The sequence below is a fragment of the Borostomias antarcticus genome, assembly GCF_949987555.1.
Source record: "Borostomias antarcticus genome assembly, chromosome: 23".
NCBI classification, from domain to species: Eukaryota; Metazoa; Chordata; class Actinopteri; order Stomiiformes; family Stomiidae; genus Borostomias; species Borostomias antarcticus.
Genome location: NC_140256.1, coordinates 2,076,281 through 2,099,057, shown reverse-complemented (window position 1 = coordinate 2,099,057; position 22,777 = coordinate 2,076,281). Strand labels below are relative to the sequence as shown.

Below are 22,777 nucleotides of genomic sequence, written 5' to 3'. Positions count from 1 at the left end.
ATAAAAACCCAGTTATTACATTATGTAACATGATGGATGTGGCCAAAAATAAGTGAACACTAGTTGATTACGGACTATCTAGCAAGCTATGTTTAAGAGCATCACCCTAGATGTTTTGCATTGAAATGTCAGCCTGGAATTCCTCGATAATCACTATAACGATGTAGATATCCTGGTTAATTCAGGCCAAGGATGGAGGGAAGCAAGCGGTTTTCCCAGCCAGATGTTTTCTTACCGATGATAAACACACACAATTAAACTCTCTATTAATCCAAACAGTCCGTCTTCACTGCATACTTTGGTATGATTCTAGGTGTGGTCGCTAAAATCAATTCTAGTTTCATCTGTGAGTTCCGCGGGCAACATCTACCGGTTTGTTTTGCTCCAGTGGCATTGAAAGGTAGGTGGGGTCCGACGTCATCTTCTAATAAGACGATTGGCTACACGATTCGCACCGTGCATGGTGCCTTGCGCTCATTGGCTGGAATACCGTTCAATCACTATTTTGGCGTTGCCCTCCACACCCGGTCCTTCCTTGTTTGTGATATTGGTTCCTATTTCAGATCTCAACCCCTACAGTATATGATAAAACAATACTGTTAAAAAAAAACTAGACTTAACTAAATGTTTAGTAAAGATTCACATCAAGTTTGTTTATTTGTTTGCTTGCTTATAAACATATTTACAAATCACACAATAAACACCAGCTACCAGACAAAACAAACATTTAAATCCTCGCATAGTTTGACAACCATCATAATCATCCGACACATTGCAATAAATAGGAACCTCCAATATAAGTCAGTGTTCCCGAGGAGCATGTTTGTAGCAGCACCCGAGAAGTTCAGATCAACAGTCCTTGGATTGTTAAAGGTTAAGTCTTCTTTGATCAAAAACGACTAGTCAATCAATTGAAAAAGGAATGTCAGGAGGAAACAAATAAGCTGTCATCTGGAAGCTGTGTCGTTGGGTTTACTTGAAAACCATCCATGTGCGGACTCTCGGATCAAGATATTAGACTGCAGCTCCCCAACCATGCGCTTTCAAATGCCACCTACTGATCTCTTGACCATTTCTCTAATGACATCATACTGTATGAGGCGTCTCAGTCCATGTATGAGGTGTCCATTCCTTCACTGTCGGGGTGGAGCAGGCGTCCAGCAAGACGCTCAATGTCGTCTAGACTGAGTTGCCGGAGAGATCGCTCATAATCCTGCAGGAGAGACCAGTTTAGCAATGGCTGGAGAATAATAGTCAACAGTACAACAATAACAAGCTGTAGTCATTTTACTAGTCGTAAAATTTTACTAGTCATAAAATTACATAATTATCACTATATTATAATGGATTATTATTTTATTATATAAAATAATATAATATAAATTGCATAATTATCACTATATTATAATGGATTGTTCTTTTATTATATAAAATTATAATATTATATAAATTGCATAATTATGACTATATAATAATGGATTATTATTTTATTATATGGACAGATACCATAATAATCCAAAGTGAAACTATTACAATGTACCCCATTTACTGTGGAATAAAACATGAACGATGTGCACTTTGGAATGACAGCTGAGACCGACTATGAAATGGAATGGAATTCTCTCATCAGTTGAAATGTGTTCATTGTTAAGCCAGTCTAAGACGATTTTCTGTCACGACCGACAAAGTTTTCTGAATCTGAATACCTTGATAAGCTGCTCCTGCACCTTGGCGGCGTCGGCAGGGCTGAAGTGTTTGGCCAGGACGGTGGTCAGCGTTTGCCACACCCCTCCAGGGGGACTGATGCTACTGCCGGCCATCCCAGACGCTCCTGTCCTCTCCCCTGCTGGACGGACCACCAGGTTCAACTTGGCTTCCGGCCCGATGGAATAATCACTCAACTTGTGTTCATCTGAAAGAAGGAACAGTTATGTTTAGGGTTGCAAAGGGGTGGAAAATCTCCGGTAAATTTCCGGAAACTTTCCGGAAATTTACCATGGGAAGTTAAGCTCGGGAATTTTAGAAATGTTGACCTTTTTTGTAGCCTATAACAGCTTTTTTCAACATTTTTAAATTTTATTTTATATACTTATTGTAGGATTTTATCCCGTTTTCATCCAATTTGGTAGCCAATTGACCCTGACAGTGTCCAGTTACCCCCTACTAACTGTTGAGGATTCATCACAAAACCCGGACGGTCGTCAATGTGAAAGGGAGAGACAACTCCTTGACTATCTCAGCTCGCAAACGCAGGTCCAACACCAGACAGGGTTGCTGCTGTGTGAAAAACTCTCTAGCTGGATGCATGTACTGCATGTATATATGTATACTCATTGACATATCTATTTATACAGACTGGATGTACGTACATATTTTTTATTATATACTATATTGTACACATGCTGTACATATGGATGTGTATATAGTCCCAGTTCATCCCCATCCTTTTATGCTCACAACAAGTGCATTTTCCAACCTTGCTGTAATTTTTCCACTGCTGAAATGCCAAATTTCCCCCTAGGGAGATCATTAAAGTATCCATCTTATCCATCTGATCCATCTTATCCCATCCATCCATCCTGAGCCACCTCTAGGGAGTGAAACTCCTCCACATTCTGTGCATGAGCAGTTGGTGTCAGTGTTGGTACCTGCAAGAGTTTTCCCTTTATAGAGCAACCGCTGTTGATTTGCTGGTATATTCAGGCGTTCAGTCACCAGATCTTTCACTGTGGATACCTTTTCATCTTCATTGACCTGAAATGAAAGTACATGATGAGACAAATGAGCACAGGAGTGCACACGGACACAGTGGTGGCAGATGTAACGTTAAGCAGCAGAGAACAGTAACAGCAGCTCTGTGACTGGTTACCCAGTAGTCTGTATCAGGCACCAAGTCCAATCCAAGTAGGCTACGGTTTACTAGTGATAGATCTAGCCTGCCACAGGGCCATCACTGTTTGAGCAGGCTTGGGTGACATCCAGTGCTTCTAAGAGGAGCTATGTTTATCAGTATACTGCACTGTAACTTTTATTCCTGTATTCTATTTGTCCTGCTTTTTGTTTTAAATGTCTATAATGACTTGCTTTTAGTTTTAATGCTTTTAATTTGTCCTGCCTTTTGTTTTAAATGTCTTTAATGTCTTGCTTTTTGTTTTAATGCTTTTAATGTCTCATGTAAAGCACCTTGAATTGCCCTGTGGCTGAAATGTGCTATATAAATAAACTTGCCTTGCCTTACTATCAAACTTTGTACTCACTACTTACTGTACACTATGTGCTTAAACGTCCCTAGTTAGCTAACCGACTCAGCTGCTAGCTCTCCTCTCGGCCTCCACCGGCAGTATACGTGTCACTGTCCGTTCAAACACACTGAGCTGGACATTAAACACGACCGTGAAGCTAGCAAACATGACTGTCTACCAAGAAAGCTTCCTCCTTTAACTAACTTTGATAATTAAAAGCAGATCAGACAACATAGCACGGCAGCACATGAGCTGCTAGCTAGCATTAGCTAGCGGAAGTAGCTTCCCAGAAAAGCCCCTGGTTTACCTGTAAGGCGCATTCCTTCCCTTGGAGCGGTTTAACAGTGAGAATCATTGTGTTGACTAGTCAACTTTGTGCTAGTTAATGTTGGTTAAAATCGTTGATTTGTTGATTCTTTCCACAACTCACTCCTATCAGCAACCCATTGCCTTATTCACTGGTTGATTCGATTGATAGATAGATAGATAGATATGTTTGTAAAATTTGACTACTGCCGCCTGGCGTTTGGGCATGTAGGAGCCATTTACACCCTCTACAGTCTACATCTCTGTAGGAGGACATTTGAGCCTTTCAGCAGTGGGAAATTACAGGTTAGGGTTAGAGGTTGGGAATGCAGAATATACATAGAAACGAATGTATATATAATATAAAAGAAACTAAGTATGTATAGCCTACATAGGCTATACAGTAGCCTACATACATAGGCCTACCTACATACATACATAGCCTACATACATACATACATACACAAATACATACATACATACATACATACATACATACATGCATGCATACATACATACATACATACATACATACATACATACATACATACATACATACATACATACATACATACATACATATAGGTGAATTCAGGGTGACTGGGACATAAGGTCAAATAGGACAGTATAATTGTACAGCGTTTATATTCTCACCCGATGATTGGAATTCTAAATTTAAATAATAATAATAAATAATTTTTAGCTGAGCATGTCCTCATCCATGTGACATCACATAAAGGGGTGGGGCAAGCATCAAACTGGAAGTTGACACTGCATCATATGAGGTCAGGAAAATGACATTAGCTTTAGCTAGTTTTCATCATAAGGTCATACAATTTTCATAGCTAATATATTGCACATACTTTTGATGGAAACATGAATATGATGTACTACTGCAGCAAAATCAATCAAATAATTGTTAATATTGTGTTTATATTTTTGGACTTATGTTAGTTTTATGTTGTCCCATCCAGTAGCCAAGTAGCCACATTAGTTCATTCTGCTTAGATCAATAACTAAGCAAAAACACCTTTGACAATTATAGCCTATATTTAGTGACATTTAATGAAAATATATATTTCATGACAACCTTTGATATCTACCTTTCGTACTCATGAAAACCTTTGCCTAGGCCTAATTGATTGGTAGTTGATTAAAATTAAAGAAATCAATGAAATATATAGGCTATATAATTCCGCTTAGATCAATAACTTTGTCAATATTTGACAAAACACCTCAAACCAATTGTAGCTTATTCTAATAATTATTTACATCTATGACAATATTTGTTTTTCATGAGTAATTGATTGGCAGCTGATTTAAACAAAAAACATCAATAAAATATACAGTATATCTAATTCTCCTTGGATCAATAACTTTGCAAATATTTGACAAAAACACCTCAAACGAATTGTAGATGGAAATACATTATTAGAATAATCTTTGTCAAATATTGACAAAGTTATTGATCTGAGCAGAATTAATTCCAGATTGTGATTGTACTTTTACCTCGGTCCCTAACTAAAGCACAAAATGCCGAATGTGAATGTCAGTTGAATGTCCAATAAGAAACCAACTTTACATCGGTCCCAAACCATTAGGGTTGAGGATAGGAATGGACCTCCAGAGTAGCCTGCCAGAGAAGACCATACGTCATCGCCCGAGTCTGCTTCGACATTCACACCTAAACTGATTCATCCGAGCCAAGGGTGTGTGTCCGTCTACCTGTTCCCGATCATCGAGGCAACAGAGATTCCGCACATCCCGGTGACAGTAATCTATATACTACGATTGGACTTTACGTCGCAGGTGTTTTATGTGTAGCCTATCCTTCAAAAAGGTATGATTTTCACTTCATTATTCAGCCTAATTATTTTGGAAGTAACATGTACAGGTGTTAAACGCATAATAGTTGACTTAGTAATATTTAATATTTAAATACCACCCAAATTAAACGGTAGGCTATTATGAATTATTATTATTCGACATGTCATTTTCAAAACATAGAAACAAACTTTATTAGAGTATATGTTTCAAGTGGTCAATTTAGAGCAGAGAGAGAGGAGGACTAAGGGACTAAGGGACTAAGCTTGTTCGAATCACGGACAGTCAGACAGCAAAGGCAACAATATTCCCTGCCTGTCACATCTGCTCGTCAGTAATGGGCACACTCCGAGACCTCCAGTTTGCCCTGCAGCTGAAAATTGAGGAGCTTCGCCAAAGGGACACGCTCATTGATGAATTGGAGCTTGAGTTGGATACCAAGGATGACCTCATTCGGAGGCTGCAGGGAGAACTGGACCGGTACCGGGCCACCGGCTCATCGCCAGCACCATCTGGAGCTAGTGCAGGTAGGCTGGGTTACTCTCCAACGCTCCCACAACAAGGATCTTTTATACTCTCATATATATATATACATACCTAAAATACATGTATATGTAATGTAATGTTATGTCACTGTCACAAGTCTAGATATAATATGCCGGTATATAATGACAGAAACTCTCTGTAAAGCGCATTGTGTTGCCTCTGGGTATGAAATGCGCTATACAAATAAAGCTTTGATTGATTGATTGATTGATTGAGAAACATACAGTATGAATTATGAACACACATCCTTGTGTGTTTCAGGGTGCTCAGTGCAGAGTTATGAGTCCCAGAGAGCAAAGAGAAAGACTATATTCTCAGAGCCCCTCATTGTGGATCCGAAGAAGCTCCCAGTGGTCACCAGTACAACCTATAATAAAAGCCAGAGGTGAGAGAAACTAATCAAGGACAATTTTGCATTCGTCACCTGGCCCACCTGCAAAACCCACCCTCTAAAGCCCCTAAAGCTCATCAAGTGGTTACAATCTCTAAAGTAAAAAAAAGATTTTCATTGATTTAGAAATACTGCATGACACTTAGCTCAAGGCCTTAGATATATTGTTGTCAAACAGACACAGTGGTATTATTAATTCGGCACTCTATCCTTCTCCAGATTGCAGGAGCTGATTCAGACAGCCTTCTCTGAGAATGACTTACTGAAGCACCTTGACAGTGGGCAAAGCCAGGCTGTGATGGACTCTATGTACCCTGCCACAGTCAACAAAGACTTCCTCGTCATTCAGGAAGGAGCCAGAGGAACGTGTGCCTATGTTCTGGAAGGTAAGTCTACCTACATCAGGGGAACCCTACATGGGTTCTTTCAAGATCCAGAAGCTGTTGTTGTCTACAGCATAACGTCAATCTCAAAAGAAGGCTAGTATTCCCATCTTTCCTAATGTACTCGTGTAACTACAGTGTAGCGATTACATTAATCTTTCCATCAATTATTCATCGAGGAGTTTAATGTGGGTTTTTACAGCTCATTAGTCTGGTAATAAGTTGGTCCAAAGATGTGCACATTAGTTACACGGCACCTCCCCATGTGTCTTCCTCCCCTAGCGCCAGACGAGTTGGGTCGGCCTCTCTTTTAATGCAGCCACCGCCTTCTGACACAATGAGAATAAGAAATAAGAAATACTAGAATTAGAAGGATTAGAATGAGAGATTGTGGTTTGCATGATAAGCAAGAGGCACTCATGGCGTGTCCTGGTGAAATGCACCCAGGGGTCAGGGGTCACCGGGAGGTGAGAGGTCTGCTCTGTACTGGATTTAGGAAGTTAGGAGTGCTCGTTGACGATAGAGTTCAGACGTCTCCTATAATCCCCTCATATCAGATCTGGTAGTCAGGTGATGGAATGTGGCCGTCCAATCGGCTTTCCTTGTTAGCTGAGCACCAGGAAGTGTTATGGGAGTGGAGATGAGAAGCTCGTTGCTTCTCTTGACAGCTGTGCTCGTCTGATATCGTGATGGTCTCACTCTCAGTCACCATCTGCGGCTGTGAGAAGGGTGGAGCTGAAGCGTGGTCACGCCTCATCTTCTTCCCTGCTGTCTTAGACCGTCATCGTCATCATCGTCGTCATCGTCGTTGTCGTCATCATCACCATCATCAATTCCCCTCAAGGGAATCAGTGTTGATGCTAGGGGTGTAACAATATATCGTGTCACAATATATCGCGATACAGAAACGTCACAATACGTATCGTCAAGGTGAAAACAATATCGTGATATGTTTATTGTATATCAGTGAACGCTGGCTACACAACGCTGGTAACAAACACGTCTTTTGTCTCTAGGCCTTTCCATGATATTACAACAGTTAAGCTCTAAATTCACAAAGTGTATTGGAGTAGAGATGTGGAGAAATGCACTATTGGTGTGAACAGCAGCGCTACTGCAACGCTTCACACCTGCCCTTAGTGTATTGTATCATATTGTTATCGTCAACCCAATATTGTGTAGCGTATCGTGAGATTAGTGTATCGTTACACCCCTAGTTAATGCTAATGCATATTTGCATAATGTATTGGCTGCTCTTCATATTTTCTGTGTTTATTACAGACGGCAAGATGGAGGTAATCAAGGATGCTCAAAAGCTGTTCACGATTGAAAAAGGACAAGTGTTTGGAGAAGTGGCACTCCTGTACAACTGCACCTATAATTTCTCTATATCAGGTATTACAGTACGTTCAGTATTAGACTGCATGGGCAGTGGGTGGTGTGGAGATTTCAATGTACTGTAGCCTACCATTACAGCAAATTTGAATAGATCATAAGAAATATTTATCGGATCATACAATTTTTCCTTGCTTGGATTGAGTAGATGGGTCTAAATAACGGTCTAAATTAGGCTGGAATATTCACAACTGAATAGATTAGCTGTCAGACTGAACTTCTGTTGAACGTCATATCAAAAGAATCCTACATAGCATCACAGCTTCAAACAACCGTCTCTGGGATACAAAACACATTCTTCCATGAGCGTTGTCTTGACTACTCCTGTCCCTGCTGAATCTTTATTTCGTCCCGTCATTATACTACCCCCTATATTACCCATCATACCCTCTACGGGATATTGAAAACTGAGATTGTATATGAATGAAAATATCTTATCTATATAAAGTATCTCATCATAATTGTAATTTTCTCTTGACTGACCAAGATATAATTTCAGTCTGAGCACATTCTTATTATACATAATGCATGCTATTCTCCATGGACAGTAGAAACTGTGACAGAGCTGTATTGCTCCAGTGTCTGAGCCCAGAGCATTATGGGAACCCAGACTCCCAGACACTGCTGCTCACATCTGACCTGCTTTCACAAATAAATAGGTTGAGTGAACGGACAGGATCGGTGAAAATAGAAATCAGTTTGCTGCTCTCTGTCTCTCGCTGTCGGCCCTGTCCTCTTTCCCCCACACTTTCCTTGTTCTCTTTCAGAGCGGTGCTAGTATCTCGTTCTTTTATTCTCACTCCTCTAATTTGCTCTGCTACAGTATATTTTCCACAACAGCTCGCAGTTTATGCCCTTGGCTTTTTCACTCACATTCTCCTCTTTTAACTGTGACCCTGGATTCTTATTCTCCTTGCTGAGCTGAAATTAGGTTTCTCTGTCTGCCTTCAAAGAGAATTTCCTGTGGTCTAAGTCAAGGTGACGTCGACGAAGGTTTAGGGGAAACAAGTATGAATTTGCAATATCTGAGACTGCGTACGTGCTTGTGCACCACACGTATGCAGCCAGACCAAACCTCGATTTGTTCACAAGGCTCTCCTCGGGGGAGCAGAACCTCCATTCACTATAAGATACAGATCCTGATTCAAAACTGTCATCTGGTGTATGCCACTTGCCCTAGACATGCCTTAGACCAGTAAAATGCAAAGCGATTGTCCCCAGACTAGCCAGACACAGTTTTTGTGGACCAACTGACCAATCAAACGACCTATTGTGAGCTAGTTCTGTGAGTCGCAGCTAAAAATAAAGATTAGGTTTGGCATTCACACTGAGTATGCCCCTAGCAGGAAATGCCATGGACTGTAGAACTCATAGCAGTGTTGCAATGATCTGTCAGTTCAAAATGGATGTTAATTTGACATCATCTGTCCAATTCAGCATTTAGCATTTAGATTCTGTCAGATAAAAAGCAACAATTATATTTGACGTTTTGAGTTCAGCAGCTAGAAAGACCAAGTGATTGCTGTAGATTCTATGAAGCCCATTCAGTAAAGCGTTTGTACAGTGCGTACTCTGTGCATAGACCAACTATCAGTATGGGGATTGGAAAAGAACAGTCTCCATATACCAGCTGCAGAAATGAATAAATCTGGGTCATTATTCATTTACAACCTTCAGAATTCTGTTTTCTCCTCTTTCCATAGAATGGTAAATGGACTGCACTTATATAGCGCTTTTCCACCTTAGCGGCACTCAAAGCGCTTTACAATGGCCTCTCATTCACCCATTCACACACACATTCACACACCAATGGCGGTAGCTGCCATGCAAGGTGCTAACCTGCTAACATGCTAACAGGCCTAACATTGGGAGCAATTTGGGGTTAGGTGTCTTGCACAAGAACACTTCGACATGTGGACAGTTGGAGGTGGGATTCGAACCACTGACCCTTCGATCACTGAACGACCCACACTACCAACTGAGCTACAGCCGCCCCAACTGAGCTACAGCCGCCCCGGCTGATAGAACAGACATGTGGTTATGGTTGTATACTGTACATTCAGTTCTTGGTGTTTATCCATTTATCCACTTAACCTGACAGGAAGAAGCACTTACAGATTGTGTTTGGAGGAGTTGACCTTGATGGAAAGCAGAGACAGCCCTTAGCAAAGAAAATATATTCCCCTATATATTAACTGTCAATATATTATAATATGCAAATTATATGGAGGGCATATACATACAGGCTGTCGAGATACAGTATATCTAGTAATACACATGTATACATACGTGCACACTCCTATTATACACTCAGGCACTGTTATAGAGTCTGATGGCCGCTGGCACAAAGGAACGTCTGAACCGCTCCGTATTGCACCTGGGTGGGAGGAGCCTGTGGGTGGGAGGAGCCTGTGGCTGAAAGAGCTCCCTATCTGCCACAGCTCGTCATGGAGGGGGTGGGAGGGGTCGTCTAGGATAGACTTCAGTTTGTCCCTCATCCTCCTCTCCACCACAGCCTCCAGACTGTCCAGTTGTTGCCCCACGTCAGAGCCAGCCCTCCTCACCAGCTAGTTCAGCTTGTTTGACTCCCCAGACCTGGCGTTGCCTCCCCAGCAGGCAACGGCAAAGAACATTGTGCTGCTCCCACAGACTGGTAGAACATCCTCAGCAGCCTGCTACACACCAAGGACCTGAGCCTCCTGAGGAAGAACAGTCTGCTCTGTCCTTTCCTGTAGAGGCCTCAGTGTTGTCAGTCCAGTCCAGTCTGTTGTTCAGGTGCACTCCCAGGAACTTGGATGAGTCCACCTGGATGGTGATGGGGGTTGGAGGACTCCTGTTCTTTCTGAAGTCCACCACCAGCTCCTCCATCTTGTTGATATTGAGTTGAAGCTGGTTCTCCTTTGACAATTCAACAAATCTCTTGACCTTGACCTTGAACTTGACAGTTTGCGCCGACATCTGCTAGGTTGAGCAAAGAAATTACCGTTATGTTTGACACTCGGCATAGATTCAGTAGTGTAGGCTCCACTCTCACAACTGTCCGTGTTCATAATTTACTCGACTCACATGAATCCGTTATGTCTCTCAGTAAAATTTTAGAGCAACCTTATTTGTCATTCTCTTTCCTCTCTCTCTATATCTCCCTCTGGCTCTGTCTCTCTCTCTCTCTCTCTCTCTCTCTCTCTCTCTCACTTCAGCAATAACAAACAGCAAGTGTTGGGTTCTGGACCGCGGGAGCTTCCAGAGCGGCATGATGCAGAGCGCGCTGGGCAGCCTGTCCCGCTCCATGGAGCTGCTGTGCTGGTGAACCCCTCTCTGACGTGTCAGACTAGACTACCGACGCCACTCTGTATTCTAGCTGCCGCGCCGCCATGGTTGAAATGTCATATTGTTGGTCAGCGTTCTTGCTGCCATGATGCTTATCTGTGTGTGCGTGCGTGCGTGCGTGCGTGCGTGCGTGCGTGTGCGCGTGTGCGTGTGTGTGTGTGTGTGTGTGTGTATGTGTGTGTGTGTGTGCGTGCGTGCGTGCGTGTGTGCGTGCGTGCGTGCGTGTGTGTGTGTGTGCTTGCGTGTGTGTATGTGTGTGTGTGTGTGTGTGTCTGGCTGCAGTGTGCCCTTCCTGCGTTCCCTCCCAGAAGATGTTCTGAGGAAGATGGCCGATGCGCTGGAGGAGGTACAGAACCGTCGTGTTTACCAGACATTCTCTCTGCATCCATCCATACTGTAAACCATGTTCCCCAAAACACAATTCAGCAAATGGCTCTGTAACTGTTAACGCACATACAACACAACTGCCGTGTATTCTCCAGTCAAAGTGTACACAGTATATTTGCGCTATGCTGGTGATGTTAAGCAGGCAGATAGACAAAAGCTCTAGAATCAGTGGTTGATCCCCCAGGATTGTTGGTAAGCTAGATACTGTGTGTTTCTTTTCCCGTCTGTATCTCCTTGGTTTGACCTCTCCTTCAACACTCGCCGGGCCGATTCACAGACACACTACGCAAAGAGTGATTACATCATTCGACAGGGCGCCACAGGGGACACTTTCTACATCATCAGCAAGGGACAGGTGAGGAAGAGGATGAGGCTTTCTGGGAATAAGCTTCATAAAATGGAAGGCAAAAATAAGCATCTACACAGGTTTTTTTTTTTAATGCAAAAACCAAACTTCACAGGTGGTGCTAATTAATTTGAGTGGAAATATGGTGAGATATGAGAGATAGAAGATGAACCTCTTCTGAATCTCCACAGGTGAAGTTTACGGAGAATAAATCCACGGAGGAGGTTGAATTGTCTACTCTCTCTTGTGGGCATTGGTTCGGAGAGAAAGCTCTGAGAGGGTGAGTCAGTTAAAAGCTTTTAGTTAAAAGTGCTCTTATCCCAGGCTTATACTGCACAGTCTATAACATGATAGTACTACTTTCAGCATGTCATTCATGTTATAGACTAGTCTATAACATGATAGTACTACATTCAGCATGTCATTCATGTTATAGACTAGTCTATAACATGATAGTACTACATTCAGCATGTCATTCATGTTATAGACTAATCTATAACATGATAGTACTACATTCAGCATGTCATTCATGTTATAGACTAGTCTATAACATGATCGTACTACATTCAGCATGTCATTCATGTTATAGACTAGTCTATAACATGATAGTACTACATTCAGCATGTCATTCATCACGTCCCATGATATTCATTGGGACATCGTATGGGAACGACTAACTCTTGTGTAAACACATTCTGTATGTATTTCTGGATAGAAATCATCCAATTCAGATGGATGACAAGAAAGGGGAGACGTTTTCTCTGTGATTGTTTTCACCCATAACTGTATCACTAATAATCAACTCCAGTCATGGGGCCAGTGGTTGCTGGGGACAATATGCTCATTCATATCCATCAAATTCAATGTTTTTTTCCTCTCAAAATTATAACCACACAAATGTGTTTTGAAATGTCCCTGTTGAATAATCCTCAGGGAAGAACATAGTTAATAGTCAGGTTTGCAATTTCTTTTGTTGGATTTTTGGCGGGATTTGCAAAACTATACATTTTTAGAAAGCAGCCATTTTGTAAATTCCAAGATGGCCGCCACATAGACATCTGGGAATATGGAAACATAGATTTTCTGATTCCTTATATATACCCTTTCCAAAAATGTAGGCTATAGTTTTGCAAATCACCCCAAAAATCCAACAAAAGTTCAAATCAAAACATAATGAGCCTGACTATAATGCCTGGCTGATGTCAGTGGTTTTTGCCTTGTTCCCCACTGTGGGTAATGTGTCATTGTGGGAACCTTTCAACTTGCACCATTTCCTCTGTCACCAGAGACGATGTGCGGACGGTGAATGTGATCGCTGCTAGTGACGTCACGTGCTTGGTGATAGACAGAGAGTAAGTGATTCAGAGATAACCGTTCAGGTGGAAGAATGTAAGCTCTATTTCCTCTCACCTTATTTGAAGCGAAACACCAATATAATGGACAATCTCAGGCAGTACTGATATCAGATATGTCCTGACAGTATCATCTAATAATAATAATAATGGGAATGTGATAGCAGTATTCTCAGAGACCGCTGGCGTTGTCTCCAGACATCTGACCCTGTCTTTCCAGGTCTTTCAGACAGATCATCGGCAGTGTGATGGATGACGGTCATAACGTTCAGGACAGCAGCGACTCCACAGCCAAGTAGATGCATCACACTGTATCACCTGAAACGGTTTTCAAAGTATAGCTGATTGATGTCAAAGCAATACAGGCTTTAACCCTTCTTTTACATGTGATCAGGTCAGACGAGCATGCTGCTGTACTCTGCAACACGACTCTCAGTGATTTCCAGGTCATCTGCCATCTTGGAGAGGGGGAGATAGGCCGTGTGGAGCTGGTGAGCTAACGGCTAATAGCTTTCTGCTTCTCTAGTTGTCTGTGCTGCTTTCAGGAATCAACCTATACATTTTGGTGTTGTATTAATGCTGGTGCACTTTTATATTCAGTATTGTTTGTATGTATTGTCTGTTTTTTATTTATTTTATATACTGTAAAGCACTTTGGTGCAACTTTGATTTTAAATGTGCTATATAAATAAAGTTGACCTTGACCTTGACCTCCACCAGGTGAAGCTGAACAAAAGCAACATCAGGTGCCCGTTCGCCATGAGGGTGTTACGAAAGCGTCTGTTACTGAACACAGGCCAACAGGAGCACATACTGAGGGAGAGACTCAACCTCATGGAAGCCCGCTGTCCATTCATCGTCAGGTGACCATCCACCATCGACCAATCGCAGCTCATCTGAAGCTGACACTACCTTATTCCACGCCACCTCAATCCTAAAAATAACTCGACAGGACAATTTGATCCTCTTTATTATTATGTGTAACGATGATGTATAAGGATGATGAATAATGATGATGCATAATGATGATGGTGTATAATGTGTTTCCCGTTGTGTTGTATAGGTTATACTGTACCTTCAGAGATGCTAAGTGCCTGTACATGCTAACCGAAGCGTGTCTAGGGGGAGAGCTCTGGAGTCTGCTGCAAGACAGGTACAGAACTCACAGTGAGGACAGAGAGAATGTCCGCCCACTGTATATATCTCCCACCATGAGTTTTAATAAAAAGGGCGCCTAAAGAAATGAATGGTAAATGGACTGCACTTATATAGCGCTTTTCCACCTTAGCGGCACTCAAAGCGCTTTACAATGGCCTCTCATTCACCCATTCACAGTAGCTGCCATGCAAGGTGCTAACCTGCTCATTGGGAGCAATTTGGGGTTAGGTGTCTTGCTCAAGAATACTTCGACATGTGGACAGTCGGAGCTGGGATTCGAACCACTGACCCTTTGATCATTGAACGACCCACTTCTACCAACTGAGCTACAGCCGTCCCGCACCTGATAAGGCCGTTTTGGCCGAAACATTGTGCCCTATTTATTAAAACTCACTGTGGGAGCTACATACAGTTGGTGGACGTTCTCTCTGTCTAACCATGTACGGAAAACACTCCATTATAAACTTCAATGATTAACTCTCCAACAATAATGGATCAAACACCATTGCCTATGACATTCATATTGACAGTGATGGATTTTTATAGAGATTAAAGCTCAATGAGATAACTTTTTTATAGTTCAATATTCACCTTTACTTGCTATTAGTTTATGAACTGGCATTAGCAAGACCCCAAAAATCGCTTTCATGACATGAGACTGCATGAGACCCTGTGAATTTATTATTTTAGAATCTCAGTGTACTGGCTAGTACACTGGCAGGAAATCTTTTAGTGGAAGCGGAAGTGACGCGTTTTGCGTGTCACAATATCAGGAAGACAACAAACACTTTGCCCCGCGAATTTATCTACATGCACATAAAAGAAAGAAGACCAGTATTTACCTGCATTGAAGCCATCCTTCCAGAAAGTCCATTGAAGTAGCTACAATCTTCCAGTCCAGTCTGCTACACGCACGTTTGTTATATTTATTTCCCATCATTACAGAGAGTGAGTGGGGAATTGTGGGAAGTGTGGTTCTTAAAATGCAGTGCCGATTTTATCACGACCAGAGGGGGCGCCAAAGTGCCGAGATATCTCATGTAGCTTTAAATACCTTTTCCCAGGACCGGTACGGTTTATTTTAGCTAAAGAACTGTTACCTTCTACGTTTCAGAGCCCAGTTTGATGACGGCACCACCCGTTTCTACACGGCCTGCGTGGTTCAGGCACTCATCTACCTGCACTGTCGAGGCGTCGTCTACAGAGACCTCAAGCCAGAGAACGTAATCCTGGACCAGCGCGGATATGCTAAACTGGTACAAATACACAGTAGAAATCCAACCATGTATGAATTGAATTGAAACTTTTATTTATTCAGGGAATACAATTTAGAGCAAGCTCTCTTTTTAATGCTGCCCTGATTACAATTTTAACATACAAAATAGGAACTTGATACAACAAAACAACATAAAATCAAGCATGAAGTCATGAGATCCCAGAATAAAGACAAGACTACAAGAAACATGAGCTGTTAACATGGAGAACACCTTCTATTATAACCCTGAACCTCTCCAGCGAGACTAGTTGTTCCAGCGTTAGGGGGTCCTACCGTGTGTTCCACCTCTTGGGTGCACGGATACTAAAGGCAGGTTTGCGTTGGTGTTACACCGAGGTACGCTCAGCCTTATAGGAGATGGTGACCTAGTGTGGGGTTCCATTTCTCTAAAACTCAAGGGTCACGACAAGTAAAATGGCAGCCTGCCAGACAGGTCTTTCGAAATAAATAATAGACAATGTTCTCTTTGGGTGACAAGGGCCATCCAGCGTTGCTATACAGAGCACAGTGATGGCTGAGAAACCCATCACCAGTGATAAAACATGATATACTGCATCAAGAGGTTTTAGAGAAGTGGACGAGGCATGCATATATAGAACATCACCACAGTCAAAGACAGATCATATTGTTGAAAACAGACTTATTTCTGAAGAGGAATCCTATCTTTACCCTTAGCTTTTTGGTGATGTGCTCCACATGGATCTGGAATGATAGCCTGCTATCCACACCCAGGTAAAAAAAAAAAAAAGCACAATACTTTACATATGAGCTTATCTGCCACACTATAACTGCTCCACTAAAGTGGCGCCCATCTTGAAAAATGGTAGCCATCTTGAAATTTCAAGTGGCTTCTTGTCAAGTGACCCATGGAGACAGCTCATCACAATTTTCATGCTTGTATCACCACAGCACTACTATATATGCCCCCTGCAGTCAAAACAGACTGAAGCGCCCACCATTTTGATGGCCATTTTGGAAAATGGCTGCAACAGCCGTAAAAGGTCCCTCCTGAAGTGGAAGTCTGAAATTAATCCTTGGGGTGAATAGATCATATGCTGAAAGTTTCATGCTTAAGTCTTACAATTCACAATACTGCAGCACTAATACTGGTATCAGTACCACAAGACTTTGGAAAAAACATACATTTTGTCTTGTCGGAATTTAGGAGCCCAATAGCAGACAGCAGGAAAGCATCAAAAGCAGACTGCACATTTGCAGCGGCCGTTCTAAGAGTGGATCCTGCACTGTATAGGACTGTCCTGTACGCATTATAATGGACAGAACAGTGTGGGAAAGGGGGCACAATGTTATTAAATTTCCACCCGCAAGAACAATAAGGGGTATGTATGGCATTTTTTTAAGACGAAATTTCTTTTTATCTACAATCTTCATGAACTTTCGCAGGTATGTAGTACAAGTGATTCTGATTATAGATCTGCCACCCAGGGGTGTCTTGTCCATTCCTAGGCTGAGCCGTGAGGAATTGAATTGATCCCCCCCAAAAAATGTCCACCCCCAAAAAACATAAGGGGTATGTATGGCGTTTTTTTTTTCCCAGAACAAATTTATTTTCATCTACAAACCTCATGAACTTCCACAGATATGTAGTACAAGTGATTCTGATTATAGATCTGCCACCCAGGGGTGTCTAGTCCATTCCTAGGCCGAGCCATGAGGAATTGAATTGATCTCCCCAAAAAATGTCCACCCCAAAAAAACATAAGGGGTATGTATGGCTTTTTTTTTTTCAGACCAAATTTATTTTCATCTACAAACCTCATGAACTTCCACAGATATGTAGTAGAAGTGATTCTGATTATAGATCTGCCACCCAGGGGTGTCTAGTCCATTCCTAGGCCAAGCAGTGAGGAATTTAATTGATCTCCCCCAAAAATGTCCACTCAAAAAAAACATAAGGGGTATGTATGGCATTTTTTTCAGACCAAATTTCTTTTCATCTACAATCCTCATGAACTTCCACAGGTATGTAGTACAAGTAATTCTGATTATAGATCTGCCACCCAGGGGTGTCTAGTCCATTCCTAGGCCAAGCACTGAGGGATTTAATTGATTCCCCCAAAAAATGTCCATTCAAAAAAAACATAAGGGGTATGTATGGCTTTTTTTTTTTCCAGACCAAATTTATTTTCATCTACAAACCTCATGAACTTCCACAGATATGTAGTAGAAGTGATTCTGATTATAGATCTGCCACCCAGGGGTGTCTAGTCCATTCCTAGGCTGAGCCGTGAGGAATTGAATTGATCCCCCCCAAAAAATGTCCACCCCCAAAAAACATGAGGGGTATGTATGGCGTTTTTTTTTTTTCAGAACAAATTTCTTTTCATCTACAAACCTCATGAACTTCCACAGATATGTAGTACAAGTGATTCTGATTATAAATCTGCCACCCAGGGGTGTCTAGTCCATTACTAGGCTGAGCCATGAGGAATTGAATTGATCCCCCCCAAAAAATGTCCACCCCAAAAAAACCTAAGGGGTATGTATGGCGGTTTTTTTTTCAGACCAAATTTATTTTCATCTACAAACCTCATGAACTTCAACATATATGTAGTAGAAGTGATTCTGATTATAGATCTGCCACCCAGGGGTGTCTAGTCCATTCCTAGGCCAAGCAGTGAGGAATTTAATTGATCCCAAAAAAATAATTTCCACCCGAAAAAACAATAAGGGGTATGTATGGCGGGGTTTTTTTCAGACCAAATTTATTTTCATCTACAACCCTAATGAACTTCCACAGGTATGTAGTAGAAGTGATTCTGATTATAGATCTGCCACCCAGGGTTGTCTAGTCCATTCCCAGGCCGAGCCGTGAGGAATTTAATTGATCCCCAAAAATGAATAGTAAATAAAAATGGACCTAAGACGGACCCCTGTGGGACACCCTTACCAATTACAAGAGAGCTTGATTTAAACCCATCAGTAACAACAGCCTGAGTCCTCCCAGTAAGATCATTTGAGAACCAGTTAACCAATAGCTTGTCTAGACCTATGGAGGACAGCCTATTTAATAAAATGCTGTGATTCGTCGTATCAAACGCCTCAGGCGGGTCTGGTGCTGGTGATTATCAAGACTGCTGACTATATCAAACACGAAATACAATAGAGTCGAACTCGAGCCGTGATACCCACCTCTACTGCCCCCTGTCGTTTGTAGGTGGGACTGGGATGTGCTAAGAAGGTCGGCTTGGGGAAGAAGACTTGGACGTTTTGTGGCACACCGGGCTACATGGCTCCCGAGGTCATCCTGAATCAGGGCCACAGCATGTCTGCAGACCTCTGGTCGCTGGGTATTTTTGTGTTTGAGCTGCTGAGCGGAAGGTGAGATTAGACGTTATTACCCTGTAGAGCTTCAGAGCTTTTCTCCTGGGGTTTTCATCTCCTTTTGAGTGACCATTGATGTCTTCCCTAATCCTTTCTCCTCATCCAGTCTCCCGTTTTGTGACCCTGACCCGCTGCGGACATTCACCGCCACCATCCGGGGTATCGACCTGGTCGAGTTCCCCAAAACAATCGGCAAGAACGCGTCGAGCCTAATTAAGAAGCTGTGCAGGTGTGACACACCCCATACACCTCAGAACACCATTTAACTACGAAAGACACCACAAATCATCAGGATGTAAATACTGTATTACGCTGCATGTGAATGAGAGAGGAAGCCCGCATGACACTGCATTATCTTTATTATTTATACAATTATTTTTATTTATTTATTTTTTGTTGTTGTTTTTGTGAATTCACAAATATTCTCATTATTGTGAATCAATGAGTATGTGTAAATTGCAAAACTATCAATAAAAATTATTGAAAAATTAATAAAAAGTTACAAAAAAAAAAAAGAACAGCATTTAACAACCACAACCACATGAATTATTGAGATTTCCAGTTGAGCTGTGTGTGTAGAGTTGTGTGTGTCTGTCTTGGCCTCGCAGGAACAGCCCCTCGGAGAGACTGGGGAACCACAGGAACGGGGCCAAGGACATCCAGAAGCACAAGTGAGATGAGAGGAGAGAACCGAAGAACCACGGCCATGGGGCTCGGTTGTAATGAGCTCATATCTCTTCTCTGTTTGTCTTCTCAGATGGTTTGAAGGGTTCAACTGGGAAGGACTTAGCAAAGGCACTTTGACCCCACCGGTGATACCCAAAGTAAGACATATTTTGTTTTATTTTATTTATTTATTCTTTGAGTGCAAAATCACACCGTGGTGCCTCGATGTACTTTACAACAAAATGTAAAAACGACAGCACATACCTTAACCTTAAAAAGGATTAGATTGGACACTACACCAGAGATGTTGTTAGTCACATGATATTAATACTTCAACATCATACAAATTCCTTTTGTTGTTAGAATGTTAGAATAATTTGAGGATTATGCCTCCCAGAATAGCATAATACAGTTTTATGATTGTTTACAGAGTTTTATATTATCTTTCAGTTCAACAGTCATTTGGAAAACAGCAAAGTGGAACCAGTCACTGAAAACCTTGAGGAGCCACCAGGAGAGGAGTCAGTGTGGGACAAGGATTTCTGATGGAAATATGACCCAGGTTGAATAACGCTGATGTGGAACTGACTTTCAATGCTAATCAATAAGATGGGAACCAGGAATAGAATTACATGTTCTATTTCATTTTTGATTAAAAATGGTGGTGGTTGAATGGCCATTTTCTAAATAACAAACAGTATTGTAATAAAGGTTGTTTCCAAATATGTAGTCGGATGTTATGTTCATTGTGTGGTAGTCTATCCAATATAGACTGGGCTACATCATGTGAGCTTTTCAACGTATTTGTAAATTCCAAACATTTATGAAATTATATATATTATATATATATATATATTATTAAAGTATAAGAAATAAGTGTTTTTATTGCACTTAAATTCCAATTCCACTTGTAAATTCCAAACATTTATGAAATTATATATATTATATATATATATATATTATTAAAGTATAAGAAATAAGTGTTTTTATTGCACTTTTTTCCAAGTTAAAGGCTACATTTAATTGTATGGCCTACTTGTTTTTGATTAACCTACATAACTCATTCAAGTGAAGTGAAGTGAAGCCATTTCTCTTTCAATCTGATCTGACGTCAGTGAAGGGGTAGGGCTGCGCACGAGCGCACTTGGGCATGTGTGGTGGCGCGCGGGGCGAATCTCTGCATCCCTGCAGAAGTAGAGGAGCAAGAAAACAACTGACCTAGATCTTATACAGGTAAGAGTTGGCGTGCCTTAACTTCTTAATGCAATCATTATCTGCAACATCTTAATCGAATATACGATGCAGCCTAGCCTACGTGTAGCTTAACCGCAAAAAAAGACTCCTTGACGCTTAAATGGTAAAGTTTCTGTGTGAGTGTTGACATGATCGATGAAGTTCGGTTTTTCCCACACAGACGTAAATCTCACGTGTTGTTCAACAATTTCGGGTGATCATATTACTCACTTTAAAAGCGCACACTAGCTTAATTGAGGGATAAGGCAAGAAAGTTGAATTAGAAATAGCCTGTGCATTTGGAATACAAATGTATTAACTGCAGTAGCCTAGAACGGTAACTGCCCTGAGTGCTACGATGTTTGTGCACATAAAAAAGGCATAGCCTACACAATATAGCCCGGGCCTACTCTTCCCTTCAGTCTGGGAGCAGAAAACCGTGCTGAAGTTTTGTGGTTGTTTCTTCCCCCCCATCTAAACCAGGGTAATTGCTATGCTTGGACCCCATGGCCGGGAGCCAGCTCGGTTTGGTTTCTTTGGAATTGAGTTGATGACATTGTCTGTGTGTCAGGAAACCACGGGTAGTTTGAAAGTGGAATGCACTGTCCCTGAACAGGGGGCTGACGGGGTGGCACACCTATTCTAGGTTTCTCTGGCTCTGTGAGATTGGTATCGGACTGTAGAAGACAGGGTTGTGTGTGTGTAGCAGAGTGGACTTTAATTGCTTTGGTGCACACAAACACATCAGGAACAGGGTTGTTTTGGAGGAATACCTCTGAAAACGCCGGGTGTAGTAAGGGGTAATCTTAATTCATATATTTATGAGACAAGTCTTGAAATTGTTTTTACTTTAGTTCAGTTCCAGACAGGTACATCCTTAATCAATGCAGCAGTACCACGGTAGTCGTAATAAAACTGTCCTCAGATTGTGAGGAATGGTTGGTGCTCCTGGTCGGTTAATGTTCGCTGCCCATCAGCGTGACGCACGGCCCGTGTCCCCTCATACTCTCAATCTCTGTACCCCTCACCAAAACCCTCATTGGGACCGTGTGTGTCCATGCTCGTCACGCTTCATTTGGAAAATACCCGAGGATTTCACTCTCTCTCCCTTGCTCACTCGCTCACTATATGTCCCTGTGCTCTCCCCGTCGTTTCTCAGACCTCGCTCTCTATGACCACATGGAAACAATGTCCCCACCCCCCCTCTAATAGGGTCTGGTCAGACGACATGTCCTGGCCTCCTTTTCCTTCCCTCTCGCAATCACCTCATGTCATTATCCGGGTCAGAGAATCACATTCCCTGAGATGTTTCTACAGGCAGAGATAGTTACACAACAAGACTAAGATTGTTTTTCTGTAAAGTGGACTTTAGGAAAACTCCTAATGTAGATGGATTGGGAAGCTGATATCCCCCTGCTTGCCTCACTCCTCAACAGGCACGGTATGGGACACGTGTGAGGAATGAAGATCCTGTATTGGGAGTAATTAGCAAATACAAAACTACTGTATGTAATACAACAATTGAACTCTTAATGAAACATAATACATTTGATGCACTACTATTGAATTGCAACACATAGTGAATAAACAGGTTATCATG

The 22,777-nt window shown here is 41.8% G+C and overlaps 2 protein-coding genes across 2 annotated transcripts; one reads left to right on the top strand and one right to left on the bottom strand.

The window, feature by feature from the left end:
* Positions 1–661: 661 nt before the first annotated feature.
* ubl4a (ubiquitin like 4A) lies at positions 662–3,689 on the bottom strand. Its single transcript, XM_084456811.1, has 4 exons — positions 3,550–3,689; positions 2,649–2,754; positions 1,707–1,912; positions 662–1,213 (listed from the first exon to the last, which is right to left on the bottom strand). Exons 1-4 carry the CDS (start codon positions 3,595–3,597, stop codon positions 1,106–1,108), a joined length of 468 nt encoding a protein of 155 aa, XP_084312937.1. The 5' UTR covers positions 3,598–3,689; the 3' UTR covers positions 662–1,105.
* Positions 3,690–5,709: 2,020 nt separating this feature from the next.
* Positions 5,710–20,490, top strand: prkg1l (protein kinase cGMP-dependent 1, like; the record flags this gene model as incomplete). Its single annotated transcript, XM_084457391.1, has 19 exons — positions 5,710–5,899; positions 6,180–6,303; positions 6,529–6,695; positions 7,974–8,087; positions 11,285–11,390; positions 11,697–11,760; positions 12,079–12,156; positions 12,339–12,427; positions 13,434–13,499; positions 13,720–13,794; positions 13,894–13,990; positions 14,220–14,362; positions 14,563–14,652; positions 15,772–15,913; positions 19,112–19,275; positions 19,385–19,507; positions 19,887–19,949; positions 20,036–20,102; positions 20,395–20,490. 19 exons carry the CDS (start codon positions 5,710–5,712, stop codon positions 20,488–20,490), a joined length of 2,058 nt encoding a protein of 685 aa, XP_084313517.1.
* Between the last annotated feature and the right edge of the window lie 2,287 nt (positions 20,491–22,777).